The sequence below is a fragment of the Tiliqua scincoides genome, chromosome 5 (genome assembly GCF_035046505.1).
Source record: "Tiliqua scincoides isolate rTilSci1 chromosome 5, rTilSci1.hap2, whole genome shotgun sequence".
Classification (NCBI taxonomy): domain Eukaryota; kingdom Metazoa; phylum Chordata; class Lepidosauria; order Squamata; family Scincidae; genus Tiliqua; species Tiliqua scincoides.
Genome location: NC_089825.1, coordinates 112,665,917 through 112,681,105, shown reverse-complemented (window position 1 = coordinate 112,681,105; position 15,189 = coordinate 112,665,917). Strand labels below are relative to the sequence as shown.

The following is a 15,189-nucleotide window of genomic DNA, read 5'->3' as shown; positions in this document are numbered from 1 at the left end:
GGACTTTTGACAATTGACAAGGCACACCATGCTGCTGGTGAGGCCTTCACATTCCTCAGTGGCCCTATTAATAACTGATATTTATTGAATAAATAAATAAATAAACAAACAAACAAATAAATCTGCCAAACTCCCATGGCACACCTGTGGACTATTCGTGACACACCAATGTGCTGGAGCATACTGGATGAAAATCACTGCTTTAGGTGAACAGACTTTCCCTCTGGGTTCCATCCTATGACCCTCCTTGATATCAGAATTTTTTTTTTATTTCAAGGGTTGGCAACTGTCTACAAAGAGAATATGCCTTGTGTATAGCTGGGCTAAGGAGACAATCGTGGGGAGCATATATTTATGTTGAGGTCAATCTCTTTTATCCCCTTTGGTTGCCATCAAGCCTAGTGATATGCCAAAGAATTGGGGGGGGGGGCATTAACCCTTCACAGACTACCTGTTGAGCAGTAAGATTCCAGTGTACTTTGAAATACATTCTGGGAAGGGAGGCAAGTAATCAAGAGGTTGCATGCACAAGAACTGCCTGGGAAGGAAAGAGACAAGCTGAAGGGGTCCTACCAGTGCAGAGTTAAGCAATACTTCATTCTTCAAAGGAGAGGTGCTGGGGTTTCAGTCCTTTTGGAAGCCTTGACTTCTAATTGCCAGGTGGGGGGTGGGAGTGGCTGCAGTAGTGAATCAGTGGAGGGCAAAAGGCACTCTGCGCATGCTTGGAGATGCTCTGGTCATTATGACCACATATTCCACAGCATTTGCACAAAGACTGCTGAGTGCTATGCCATGTTGTACCCACACACTCAACCTTGTGGTCATGATGTCTATCATTTATCATATGAGCATATCTTATACTGAGTCAGAATACTGGTCCATCTAGCATGTCTACTACACTGCCTGATGGTGGTTGTCCAGGGTTCCAAACGAAGATCCTTCCCAGTTCTACCTGGAGATGCCTGGGATTGAACCTAAGACCTTCTGCATGCAAAGCGTGCACTCTACCACTGAGCTACAGCTCCTTGTCAAAAGGATGGAAGGGGGAAGTGGGTGAACCCCCAGGAAAGGAAATGGATCCTTGCATGCAGGGAAGTGGAAGCAAGAGTGAGAAATGATTAGTGCATGTGGGGGGCACTCACGTGACGCACGAAGCAGCCCCCAACGCGTGACGGGTGGCTCATGCATCCCTCCAACTCGCCAAGGAGGCAGCTGGTGTGAAAGGCCAGCAGCTGGTCCCGTGTGGCCCGGAGTGCACTGCCCAGGCATCTCAGCTCAGCAGGCCAGGCCTGTCCCCCAGGCTCGTGGCAAAGAGACAGGGGCTGGGCAAGGGCAGCCACATAGTCCCGCTCACATTCCAGCAGTTCGGTCAGAAGCTGCTGTTGGACCCTGGGGAGAAATGGGATGGAAAAGAATCACATACCGAGACACTTGGTCTGGCCTGGAAAAATCCAGGTGGGGGCTGAGGGCCTCGGGAGGAAAGGAAGAGGACGTGTAACACCTGGTGATATGATGACAGTGAGCAGATTTTGGGTGCCACTGAGAGTAGCAGACAAAGAAATTTGTCCAGAGGCTGCATCAAAATGAACCCAGCTGTGTTCTTGCACAGCTCCTATTCGTTTTAATGAATAAGAGAGCCTGGGAGAACTCCCTGATGGATTGGGCCCCACATTACTTAGCGGGAAGGAATGCACCGTCTGGAATTTCTGCATCACGCAGAAGAATGTTCTAGGCAGGCTTCAGATGCTCACCTTTCCCCCTTTACAGGTGAAAAGCATTTAAAACGACAGTCCTCTCAGCCCCATCACACCACCAAGCAGCAACAGAGCAATGAAGGACGACAGGAACCATCTCCTTCCTTGCCTCCTGTAATCTCTCCTACTCACCCAAGACAGCGCCTTCTTTCAGTGCGGGGTGTGGCCCCCCAGGGTGCTTCAGCAACGTGGGTCCCACTGCGGCCCAACAGCACATGCTCACGGGGCGAACAGCTCCTATCTGCCAGTTCGCGGCTGCTCACCTCCAGGCCACGGATGTGCACACTAGGGCGGCCTGGGTCACTCAAGGCCCGTAGTGCCAGGTGGGAGACGGGAGACAGGGGCATCTTGGGGCTGCTGGGAGAGACCTGCTTTTTTCTGCTGCTGTCCAGGACATTGCTTCGAGTGGGAGAACAGCAAGGGGAGGCCTTGGGGCTGGGGTGTGGCTGAAAGAGAGAGGTAAGGCTGCATGACGAGCCAAACCTGGCCCCCAGGCTCCAGCCATGCTTGGGTGAAGAGGAGGCGCTGATACTGCAGGCACGAGGCCGAGGGGCAGAGCCAGATTCTGACGTGGCCTGTGCAATCCCTTGAGACTTCGGGCTCTGCAAGGGTGCCCTTTCCAAGGATGCTCCTTCAGCCAACCCCTCAGCTGGCCTCTTCCCTTCCTTCTTCAGTCTCATGCTATTGTCCATGGATTCAAGGTGTGTCCTGTCTTCCACACTTTGTTGAGACTATATGGTAGGAAAGAGATAGAGAGCAATGGTAACCTTGGCTAACCTTCTGAGGCTGCACTTGGCAGCTCCCTTTTTTTTTTTTTTACAGCTGTCATACACATTACATCAGGCTGACCATCCTCTTTCTTTTCTTTATGGGTTTTAACAGAAATTTTCGCAAATTTTTGTCCTAAATAAAACAACAAAAAGGTGATATTACATTGTTAAAAAAAAAAAGAAAAACAAGCAGTAACAAGAGGAAATCAGTATTTAAAACCTGCTGGAAACATAAACTGACATTGGAGCGATCCAGAGATTCAAGGGGTAATCAATCACTAATCTCCCCCTCCCCGTTAACAGGAAGCAGTATAACACACTGAACCTGCAAAGCCTTTAAAGTTTTAGGAGCAATAAAACCTCTGCAGCCACAGTAGACTTTCCACAGCATTGAACTATGCAACCCAACACAGCCCTTTCTACAGTTACGGCAGGGTCCAGATTCACTGTTCAGGAAGCCCTGAGATTTGACCATTGACAAGCCTATGACAGTTTCTCAGCCCAGCCCTTCCTCTTCAAGTCCCACACACCTGCCTGGTTTCTCCCTGCTTTTTTTTCATAGTTCCTCCAGCTGTGGGAATTGTGCAATGGGCTTCAGAGGAACAAAGGTGAAAGCCTCAGCTCTTTTAGGGAAAACTAACTACAGTCTCATTGGCACCGGTCCTTCTCTCAAGGCCTCCAAGACCCACAGAAGCAGATCAAGATGCCTCAGGAATTACCTGTGTGTTTGAGCGTTCTTGCTGCAGCTCCTCCAAGCGTCGGTTGCTGAGCTGAACCAGTTTATGAAGGGCCTCATCCACCTCTTGGTAGAGCCTGGTGGCAGCCACAGCCTCTGTGCTGTGAGGAGAAAGATACCAGGTCACTCAGATCCTGTCCTTATAGGCATATGAACACTCTGCTTTATGCTGAGTGAAAGCACTGTGGTACCTCTGGCTCACAGGCAGGCAGTGACTCAACAGGTCTTCAGACAGGGTCTTTCCTGGTCCTACCTAGAGATGCTGCCAGCGATTGAAGCTGGGACTTCCTGCATGCCAGGAGGTGCCCTCTGAGGGACAAATCCTATCCAACTTTCCAGCACTGGTGCAGCCGCAATGCAGCCCCAAGGTAACAGAACAAATGTTCCCATACCTTGAGAGTGGACAAGGGGTTGCACCTACCAGCTCACTGGCTCCCAATGCATGCACTAGTACTGGCCACAGGTTTGCCACTGCCTCAGAACCATTAAAATGTTGCTGTCCCCCTTCCTCCACCTGGCATCTCAGGGGCAAACTACACATTACATGCAAATGTGTGTGTCAAGACCCACAGTAATTTCAGGGGAAAATTTTACTTTGGGCACAGGGAAGAGGAAGAGATAATTCTTTTAAAAACATACTTTGTTTTTCAATGACTATTTGCAACAAACACAGGTTATTGTATTCACCAGTAATCCATATAATACGTGGCTAGTAATAAATCCTAGGAACAGACAACTGAAGTCTCTTTCTATGCTGTCCTTTTTGTTCAAACCCAGCCTAACTCTAATGGACTCCAGATGCCTCAGAATGTTCTTTTCCATCACATGAAACTGCATCAACATTCGAGAAGAGCTAAAGACATTTTTTTGTCCATAAAAGCAGCTTCGAGAGACTGCAGTTGAGCAGAGAAGCAGCTGTAGGAGAAAGAGCAGCAGAAACTTAACCCCTTTCCCGCCAGCTTTTTTTCCCTCTCCAAACATTGTGATCTCATTTTCATTGTTGTGTTTCTCACTTCTTGACTTCTTTCCCTTTAAAACTGTCTCTCTGCCCTGTGGGGACCAATGAAAATGATGTCTTCTGGAACCAACAAGCAGCTAAGTGGTCTTTTGATCTCACCAAAGTATTTACAAAGCTGGTGCAGTTGCCCTTAGAAATTTGGCATCCCACACAAGTGGCTGCCTAGATTGATCTTATGGCTGGACCTGCCCTGGCATGAATGATAAATAAATAATGCATACAAACGTCTATATACAAGCAGCAGGACATGTGGTCCGTAACTGGGCATTTACTTATATTTATTATTTAAAATGATATCCGATCTTTCGCTCGAAACTGATGCATGAAGCAGCCAGGAAAATAATAATAATAATAATTGAATGAAACAACAACAAAATACAACAGAATAAAAGCATCAGCTGTGCCAACATACTACAAATAGAGGACAACAGAACTGATCTCAGTTTCTTTCTAAAAGACAACAGAGAGAGCCTGGTGAACAAATGGAGGAAAGGCATTTTAGAGGCAACACACCACTACCAAGAAAGTCCAGCTCCTTCTTGCGACCTACACCCTACATCACAAGCAGAACAGAACCTCATATAGGAGTAGATGACCACTTTTTAAGTAGTCATTAGCAGCTCCTTTGGAAATATCAACACACAACCGTGGAAGATGGACAGCCCAATCCGAACTCTCACATGGCAATGCAGGGGCGCTGAAACAGCATCTGCTGCGTCCTTCCAAGGACTTTTGTCTCCAGAGGCCTCCTTGACCCAGAGTAAGCCCATGCTGGGTTGCCGCATCTACTTGATCTGTGCCAGCTCCATAGCTGGCACATGTCCAAGTAGACCCAGGTTGGGACCCATGTGGACCCAGGTCGGGTTGGGTCCAGGGTTTCGATTCAGATGAAGCCACTGCCACTTAACCTGCCTCCCTTCCCAATCCTGATTCACTCTCCTCACCATTCCACCCACCATCATATTCCACCTACCCCTTGGATCCCCCTGTACACACATATCTGTGCTGGCAGGTGTCCAGTGGCCACAGATATGGACTTCTTGCCTTCATAACAGTGTCTAGGAAACTGACACTAGGAAAATGCCTAGTGTCGCCAGAACACTCATTCTGCCAGGGCTAAGCACCAATAGGATTTGGCCATAATTCAATATGCAGTAGGGTTAATGTGTGCAGGCACTGAAGTGTACTGTGCAACTGTGTCTAAATTGCCAACAGATAGTATTATCATTTTACACAGCTTTGCACAGAAACCCTAGTGCAATTCCACACCACCATATAAAAAAATGGTAAAGAGTCTGAGAATGGTGTAAAGGGAACACGTATCCCTGCAATGCCATCACGCCCTCATTTAACCAAACCTTCACCTGAAAGGCCCCAGTGGTGGCAGCTGTGCCAGTAAAGCTCCCCCGCTTCGCTGGAGCTCCAGGAGCCGTGGCTCTGAGAGCAGCTTCTGCATTGTCTCTTGGTGCAACGTGATCTGCGCTGATGGTTCCTGCAGAGATGAGAGGTCAGTGAATGTGGTAGGGCAAAAAGAGGGAAGGGCAGGGATGACCAAAAATAGGCAATCGGTTCTCAAGATGTACGGCAACTTTACAGCCCAGTCCTATGCATGTCTACTCAGAAGTAAGTCTCATTAGAATCAATGGGGCTTACTCCCAGGAAAGTGTGGAGGATTGGGTTATCAGTCACATACACATGTGTTCTCTCAAGAGCAAGGACTCATAGGGTGGAAGCATAAGGTGTTCCCTTGGGATAACCAATGGCACAGGCACATTATATAGTTTGTGGTGGATGTGAGGCTAAACAGTGCACTCTTGTGATCCATCAGGTGGGTTTACCTCCTGACTTGCTGCTGTTCCCACCGGCTGGAGTTGGGTACTGGCCTCACACACAGCCTGCAGGACACTACAGCAGAGCATCTGCAATTGCTCAAGAGCCTAGGAAGAGAGAGAGAAAGAGAGAGAGATGAGCATGATTATTCAAGCGCACACCACTCAGACCAATGCCCTTGCATAGTTTCACTGTGGTAAGATTGTAAAATTGTTCAGGCTAGTGGCAGGTGGACCTATGGGAGGCCAAAAGACAGCACCAGAGTTCAACAATATTTCTTAAGGGAATCTGGAAGAAATTTCTAGTACATTTCATTCACTGGGCATCAGTTGTGGAAAGGCTATCCATGGACAGTGATCAAACATATACGCTCCCTCCAATGCATATACAGAGGGAAAGAAGCTTAAGAGGGAAAGGCAGGGGTTCTGTACAGGACTGAGGTGATGCAGGACTGATTCCAATGCTGAACCTTTGGGAGGGCACACAAGGTCCATTTCACTGCAAGTCTCTCTTACCTGGTGTGCCCCCACCCATTTGGATGGTGAGTGCTGCAGGGTCCCACCGAGTGAGGGAGTCAGCTGGTCCAGGGCCACGTAACGTGGTAGTTCAGAAAGGGAGAGGACCCGCACCTCCTGTGAGTCAAGACATGAGACACTGTCACGTTCCGCTTCCGTTCAACATTGCCCAATGCCAGTTCCTTCATCCACCCACATGCTCAACCCCAACTATGAACCCTGTGTTAAAATGAGGCTCAAACTGATTCTGGAAGGGATTCTCCAACACATGCAGGACAGAGATAAACAATGGAATTGTCATTCCGGCTAAAAGGAAACTACTTTTCCTCCTGTTTCCTCTTTGCAGTATGCTGTCTGGCAGCCATTTATGGTACAGCTCCCTCCAGATTTATCAGCCACTTCACTGACACACTGCCCGGTTTCATAGCAGCTTTAGGAAACTGTGCAGCAGAGTTAACACAGTAGTTATCCAGTGGATAGCGGTGTCTTGAATCATTTCCTTTGCTAATCGGATTGAGTTACATCTGAGTTACAACTGAGTTATGACTGAGTTACACACCTGTGCTGAGTCAAATGCTTGCAGTAAAGCAAATACACAGGCCTGACAAGTGGGAATGGGGTAACGACTGTCCCCTTCCTCACAAACAACGTCCCTAACCAAAGGCTTCCAGTGCAGCTCAGGGGAAACTCACCACAGCAGGTTCCAAGACCAGCTCCTCTTCATGGGGTACAAAACGATCATCGGGGGGTAAGATCACCAGCAGCTGACTCACAGGTGGCGGGGAATCCTCCTAAAGGGTAAAGGTAGAGGGGTTTATTTTCTTAAGAGTAGAATGGGATTGTCAGAGAGGACCAGAAGAAGGGGTTTTAGGACATGGGCAGGGAGGATGTGCTTTTGGAGGAGTCAGGCAAGACCCAGGGCTGACCCAAGACTTCTTGATGCCTGAGGAGGCATGTGAAATGCTGCTTCCTTGCTCAGTGATGTACCAAGCTCTACTCTTCCCACTCTCCAAGGTTCTAGCTTGGCACTCTCTTCCCTCCACACTTCCTCTTCCTCTCTGTCTCCCTCTTCCTTTTCCAATACTGGGGGTAGAAGTAGAAGCAGCAGCAGCGAGTGCAAGTAGGTGGACAGAGATGAGTGGCCCTCATCAATCAGCTGCCTGAGGCGACTGCTTCAGTTGGTCTTATGGCTGAGCCAGCCCTGTCTAGAGCATCACCCTAGAGCAGGGGTGTCCAAACTTTTTGGCAGGAGGGCCACATCATCTCTCTGAAACTGTGTTGGGGGCCGAATTAATTTACATTTCAAATTTGAATAAATTTACATAAATGAATATATTAGAGGTGGAGCTTGTATGAATGATTGAAGGTCTTGCAATAGCTCAAGGCCTATAAAAGTTCTTGCACAAAGCAAAGCCAGCCTTTCCTTCACTGCCACTGCTGTAACACAGATGTGAAACAGCAAGCAGTGGAGGAACCCTTGTCCCACAGCTCATGCGAGAGGTCAAACAGCCATCTTTACACTGAGAGCAATTGCGTCAGGCCAGCGCAGGCTCCAGCAAGTCTGCAGAGGGCCAGGTGCTCATTGAAGACTGGAGGCTCCCTGCGGGCTGGATTGTGAGTCCCTGAGGGCCGCAAGTGGCCCCTGGGCCGGGGTTTGGGCACCCCTGCCCTAGAGCTACAGTGGTCTATGAGGTCCTGAGATCTGCAGTGATGGCATAGCCACGCCTTGGAGATCAGCCAAAGCCTGACCAAATTCTGGAATGGTAGAAAGTTCCATTTCTCTGGGCAGAGAAATGCAAAGGACCACTTTTAATTACCTGAAATGCCCTTAAGGCTGGCAGCAGCACAGGAGCCTGGAGGGCCCAGTCATCTACTTGGCTTAGGTCCAACAACACCGTCAGCCCAAGGGCCTTCAGCTCTTGCCTAGGATATTTGCAGAGAAAGAAAGAGAAAGGAGAAACTGGGCTGTTGTCCTCACCAAGAGGGATCTAAAAGGGGTCAACATCAGGGACAATATCTGCAATATAGCTGACATATTTCACTTGCAAGTCTAGCTAACAAAATGCTGCAAACTACCTTTTAGCCCTTAGCTAGGCCCTAATTGTGCCCATTCTATGGATGGAGAAATTGTGGCTATGTCCATATATTTGCTTTTTGTTCTTCACAGGACTCTGGTGGAGCAAGTTAGCACACACGAAAATGCAGCAGAATAATATGACAGTACTCTAATGGTGATTTTCCTAAGTGGTCAAAGTGCTTCAGATATATTAGCCCAGTAATCTTTAAAATGATCTCATAAAACAGGCTGGTAGTATTATCTCCATATTACAAATTGGGGAGGGGGGGTAGGCTGAGGTTGAGAGACAATAACTGACTTTAAATCCCCAGCTGATTCATGGCTGAGGCAAGTGTTCCACCTAAGCTCACTCAGCTCACATTCTTTAACTGCTATGCTGCACTGGCTCGTTAACAATATTCACGTTTGCAGACAAACAGCATCACATGTGCCCAAACGAATGTGTGTGACAAATGGAAACTGGATTTAAATCAGTTTGACTGTTCATGACTTTCCCCTCAACAGAATCCTTGAGAGTCATGGTTTCATGAAGGCGCTGAGGAGAATTTACCAAATTATTTTAGGGTTCTTTGCAGGGAGAATCAACCTAATTCAAAGCTATTGTCCATTTGCAGTGCGGCTATTAATAATAATAATAATAATACATGTATTTATATACCGCCTTTCTTGGTAGTCAGATTTCTCCTCAGACTTTATTCAAGGCGGTTTACATGGGCAGGCTGTTCTAAATCCCTGTAGGGGTTTTTACAATCGAAGAAAGGTTCTATCTTTCAAGAACCACAACATTTCAGATGGATCTTTCTGATCTGGTATCACATTCTGGCCTCCAGTTTCCTCCCAAGCAAGCCGACAAGAAGCTCCCTCATCTCTCACATGGAGGGCAGCCAAGATGCTTCTTCGCTCGCACCAAAGAGCACGTGGAATAACTTGGCTCAGCTTATCAGCTGCTTCAAGGTCTCACCATTCACGGTGCCGGTGGCCTCGAACTGGCAACCTGCGGATATTATCTTCAGGCAAATGGAGGCTCTACCCTCTAGACCAGACCTCCTGCCCTATTAACTCCTGCTCCTATTAACTCAGAACAACTGGACACAACTCATTTGCCGCTGGGTCATGCTGAATGTGCTTGCCTCAGACCCAAAATATACCTGAGACACGAGTGTAGATATCTCAAAGTGTTGACCAGATCTTCTTGTCCAGGTGGCAGCTCATCTCGGAGAGGCCGTGGCACTACAGTCAGTAAGGGCCGACCTGCTCTGTCCATTCCTCCTATTGGGGGTAAAACACACACACGAATATGAGGTAACACTTGGCACCAAATTGCCCTGGATCCAAGAGAGCTCTCAGGCCCAAATTTCATGAACGTGCAGCCCCAGAGCGGCCATTCAACATCCAAACCTCACAGAAGCTGTTTAATGGCCGGGGGGGGGGGGGTCAACCCCACTCAGAGCCCAATCCTATCCAATTTTCCAACACTAATGAGCTGTGGCAATGGGGCATGTGCTGCATCCTGTGGTGGGAGGGCAGTCGTAGAAGTCTCCCCAAGATAAGGGAACATTACTGCATTACAGCTGCATCAGTTCTGGAAAGCTAGATAAGGATTGGGCCCTCAGTCTTCATGGCTGCCATTTCTGACATCACAATGAGCCTGCCACTCTAACTGCCAATGCATACACAGTTTGTGCCATCAAGAGGTAGAGAAGTGCCCCCATCTTTGTACACAGAGCAAACAACCAATGATGGCTTTCAATTTAGTACCAGAAGTTCAGGCTATACACTCTAGTGCAGTGTTTCTCAAACTGTGGGTCGGGACCCACTAGGTGGGTCGTGAACCAATTTCAGGTGGGTCCCCATTCACTTCAATATTTTATTTTAATATAGTAGACTTGATGCTGCCATGGTATGTGACTGTATTTGGGGAATATTACAGATCTATACTTTTAACAGGGTGCATAAGCTTTTAACAATGATAGTAAATGGAACTTACTCCTAGGATAGTGTGGGTAGGGTTACAACCTAAGATTGTTAAAAATTTCCTTGCTTGATGATGTCACTTCTGGTCATGACATCACTTCCGTCAGGTCCTGACAGATTCTCATTCTAAAAAGTGGGTCATGGTGCTAAAAGCTTGAGAACCACTGCTCTAGTGTTTTTTTGAACTCTGAGCTCACTGTGTGAAACCACCACAATTACCATTGCAGAGCACCAAACAAAAAAGCACAGGGCTACACCAGAATAACCTACCCCTTGGGGCAGCCTCTGTATAGCTACTGGATTTTGTGAATGAGTCCATAAAGCCAGAAAGAGTTTTAATGGGCAAAATTAAGACTTCTGTATTGTTTTAAATGTAATATACTGTACACCTAAAAATGTAGTGTGTGAGTAAGGTAAACATCTGCACTCATCAGAGTGCTGGGACTGACTGCAGTGCCCTGTGGAATGTGCACTGAGTATCAAACCTGAGCCTACTGTCACATAGTGAGGGGGAAGGTTCCAAATACAAGGGAGAAAAAGTTGTACATAGAGGTGTTTGTTTCCGGTAAGTAAGACAGGATTACAGTCTAAGTCTTACTGAACACAATGGGCTTATTTCTGAGTCAAATAAATAACACCGTTTTCAAATAACATATATTTACAATATATATACAATATATATAACATATATTTACAATATATACTAGAAATAACATATATTTCTAGTTATATATAGCTGCATGCTGAAACTTGGTGCAGGGATGATACTGACATACTGACTTAGGGCCCAATCCTATCCAATCTTCCAGTGCCAGTGCAGCTGTGCCAATGGGGCATGCACTGCATCCTGTGGTGGGGCAGCAGTCACAGAGGCCTCCTTAAGGTATGGGAACATTTGTTCCCTTACCTTGGGGCTGCATTGCAGCTACACTGGAATTGGTGCTGGAAAATTGGATAGGATTGGGTCCTTAGGCTGAAATCCTATGCACACTTTCCTGAGGGTAAGCTCCAATGAAGACAATGAGACTAATTTTGAGTAGACAAAGCTTAGGATTCTGCCCTCAAATAAGGAGAAAGCAGTGGCGTAGCTAGATCGAAGTTGGGTGCAAAGCACTAAGTTTTGCAAGGGAGCCTCACTGCAGTGTGCAAGCAACCCCTTCCCCTCCCCTTCAGAGACATTCTGGGCAGTGGGAGCAAAATGGAAGCAAATGCCTGTTTTGCTCCCACCAACCGGAATGGCTCCAAAGGGGAGGGGGAGGAACCGCTTGCATGCTGTGGTGAGACTCTGCAAAACTTAGTGCTTTGCACCCCCTCTAGCTACACCACTGCAGAGGATGGTTTTTGCATGGCCATGGCCATGTATTTAACCAAAACGGAATGTTTTTATTTTTTATTACAGGAAGCACCCCTGAGGTCATTCTCTATAACAAAACAGAAAAACGTACAGTCCCATCTTCCCAGCATTATGTAACCATTCAGGATTGGGAAAAAGTTACACTTTCCTGCTGACCCAAACATTCCATTTCCTGCAAATTCCTATCTGATATTAGCTTCATAGCAGCAACCGCACCATACACAGTACATTGGCAAGGCTCTTGTTCTTGGGAAAGAGTGTGTGTGTGTGTGTGTGTGTGATCCAAACCCTGAAACAGCTTATAGCAGATATTTGCAGCCTATTTTTTATAATTACCAGTTCATTTCCAAATACAAAATTGACATGATTGTTTACAAAATTAAGTCTGAGTTTGAAACATTTTTTTTTCCTTCTTTGGAAAAATATTTCCTTGGGAATGTGGCCTATTATTCTGTCACCTGTTCTTACAAATGGACCCTCACTATGCCAATATTGCTGCAGAATTTCTTTTGCATATAAGTAACAGATGCTGTTCACCAAGATATTAATTATTATTATTATTATTATTATTATTATTATTATTATTATTATTATTATTATTATTATTATTATTAATTTATACCCCGCCTTTTTGCCCAAAGGGCAGATGCAGGATGTTAGTCGAAATTCACCCAGAGACTGCAATCCTATACATATGTACCTGAGAATAAGTTTCATTACACTCAGTGGGACTTACTTTTGAGTAGACATGCATAGGGTTGCACTGTTAGGCTTCAAACCTATATAGACACTTTCCTTGGTTTAAGTTCCATTGAACACAATGGGATTTAGCAGTATACTTCCAAGTAGACACACCTAGGAGCATGCTTTCAGTGTCTTCTCACCCTTCTATTGAACTCAGTCTCTTACAGCACAAATCCTGTGCATGTTTACTGGGAAGTCAGTCCTACTGGATTCAGTGAGACTTACTCCCAGGAAAGTGAGAACAGGACTGCAGTGTTAGTCACTATGCCACAGCAGATGTGGGGAACCAATGTCTCTAGTACACATCAGTGCAAAGTGAAGCTTCATTTTCCCACTGGGCTTAGAAGGCTTTGAAAAAGGATTAGCCACATTCACAAAGAACGGGATGACCAATGGTTGTAGCTGAATGGAGGATAAGAGGCAGCATAACTCTGAATAGCAAATGCGGGGGGGGGGGGAAGGAGAGACAGAACAGACAGCAGGGAGAGGTTTGCACTTTTCACATCCCCCTGGTGAACTCTTGAGACACCTGCTGGTGAAAACAGGTTGCTGGGTAGCCCTTTATAATCTGTTCCAGTATGGCTGGATGGCACCTAAGGAAGGATGAGGTAAATCCACACAAGGATAGTGGCTGTTTTCCACAATGGTTAAATGGAACCTCCCAGTTTAGAAGCAACGTATCTGAGATTTCCAGATGTTGAGGACAACCAAAAGGGGGAGGTAGCTCTCTTGAATATGGTGAATTTTCCCTGGGAGCCTGGCAGGCCACTGTTGGAGAAAATGGATGGCACTGAAGTATGATTCTTATATCAGAGGGGTCCTAATGAAAAGCAACAAATTGCCTTTCACCCCACTCTCTGCTCTGATTGGCTGCTGCCTTTTCAGTCTCCCCCATCTTTTCTCCCCCTTTTACCTTCATTTTGGTGCAGGCATTGTTTACACTTCCCCTTAACAACTGCCCCCTCTGGGAGGTCTGCCTCCCATTTGCAAGCCACAAGGCTTCAGCAACACAGCCCAGGTCTGGATTTATTTTGGGTTGTGTCTTGTGGCTTTGGGTCAGGGAGCGGTTTCTGCGAGGACTTGTGATGTGGCCAGCAAGGAGGCTCGCGTGGTCAGATCTTAGGACATAACCTGGGTTGCAGTTTGTTGTAACAGGAGGTCAGGCTATGCAATGCCCTTGCATGATTCCGCTACAATCCATGAGGCCTTGTCACATGCATGTTTACTCAGAAATCCCATAATATTCAATGAGGCTTATTCCCAAGATTGTGCGTAGAGGATTCCAGCTGTAGTGTAAGGGTGGACTGGTCCGTGTGCCTGGAATGGACAATGCAAATGTCCATTCTCACTCATGCCCTCTCACACACACCCTAATTAAAACAAGGTACAATCCATCGGACAGTTTTCCTGCACAAGCCCCACTGAAATCAACAGGGGCTGCATTTCATAAGCCTAAACAGCTCCCATTCATTCCATTCCCCTTGCACAGGAGATTTTCCTGGTAGATCTGACTGACGTCTTTCATGACAGCCAAGGCAAAACTGGGGTAAGGGTGGGGGCATGACACTGAATCTCTTGCAACAGAAACAGTCTGCCTCCCTCACACAGAAACAGTGATCAGGAACAGTGTCTGGCCTGGTGTACAACCAGCTCCACTCTGCAGTGAAGACTGACATGCATTTGCTAAACAAACTTCAGTTCCTCAAGTATAGACAGAGGTGTGATATTTTGGTGATAACAAAATAAAAACACATAACAGTGCTTTCTGCACTTCTCATTTTTGTAAAAAAAACAAAAAATATCCCAAAATCTGCAAAAATATAAACTGGGAAATCTGAAAAAATAAAAATGGGTTGGACTGTGGGGGGGGGTGCATGAGTTACTGTGGCTGCATCTGCTGACACTATACGACTGTACCACCTACCTAGTACACTTTTAAAGCAATTATACTTTATAATTAAAATTTATAAAAATGCACTCTTGGAATAAAATAACACAGCACTACTTTCTGCACTTTTCCTTCTTGTGGGGAAAAAGACCTGTGAAAAAATGAAAACCTTGAAAAACACCTCTAGGTATAGAATTGTCATAATACCTGTCCCTTCATCGCCACCCTGTTGTGAAGACAGGAGTGTGAAAAGAGAGCCAGGGTGGGGTAGTGGTTTGGGAGGTGGACTTAGACCTGGATGATCCAGGTTCTAATCCCCCCTTGGCCACAAAGCTTCCTGGGTGACCTTGGGCCAGTCACTTTCTCTCAGCCTCACCTATCTCACAGGGTTGTTGTGAGGACAAGAAGGAGGGGAGGAGCAGCTGTGTGAAACCTCTTTGGAGGAAGGGCGGTATAAAAATGTGAAAATTAAATTAATTAAATTAAAAGAGGACAAGTGTTTTTCATCCTTCTAAGGACTACAAGAGGG

At 46.5% G+C, this 15,189-nt stretch overlaps 1 protein-coding gene across 2 annotated transcripts in view; it reads right to left on the bottom strand.

Moving 5' to 3' along the window:
• Nucleotides 1-15,189, bottom strand: part of LOC136651639 (rho guanine nucleotide exchange factor 40-like) — a 32,352-nt gene that overhangs the window by 5,830 nt on the left and 11,333 nt on the right. For both annotated transcript variants that reach the window (XM_066628223.1, XM_066628224.1), the window contains exons 4-12: nucleotides 9,849-9,969; nucleotides 8,441-8,546; nucleotides 7,316-7,414; nucleotides 6,624-6,740; nucleotides 6,117-6,215; nucleotides 5,643-5,770; nucleotides 3,244-3,361; nucleotides 1,887-2,485; nucleotides 1,143-1,389 (exon numbers count right to left, since the gene is read on the bottom strand). In XM_066628223.1, the coding sequence (XP_066484320.1) occupies nucleotides 1,143-1,389; nucleotides 1,887-2,485; nucleotides 3,244-3,361; nucleotides 5,643-5,770; nucleotides 6,117-6,215; nucleotides 6,624-6,740; nucleotides 7,316-7,414; nucleotides 8,441-8,546; nucleotides 9,849-9,969 (1,634 nt within the window). The remainder of the gene's footprint in view (nucleotides 1-1,142; nucleotides 1,390-1,886; nucleotides 2,486-3,243; nucleotides 3,362-5,642; nucleotides 5,771-6,116; nucleotides 6,216-6,623; nucleotides 6,741-7,315; nucleotides 7,415-8,440; nucleotides 8,547-9,848; nucleotides 9,970-15,189) is intronic.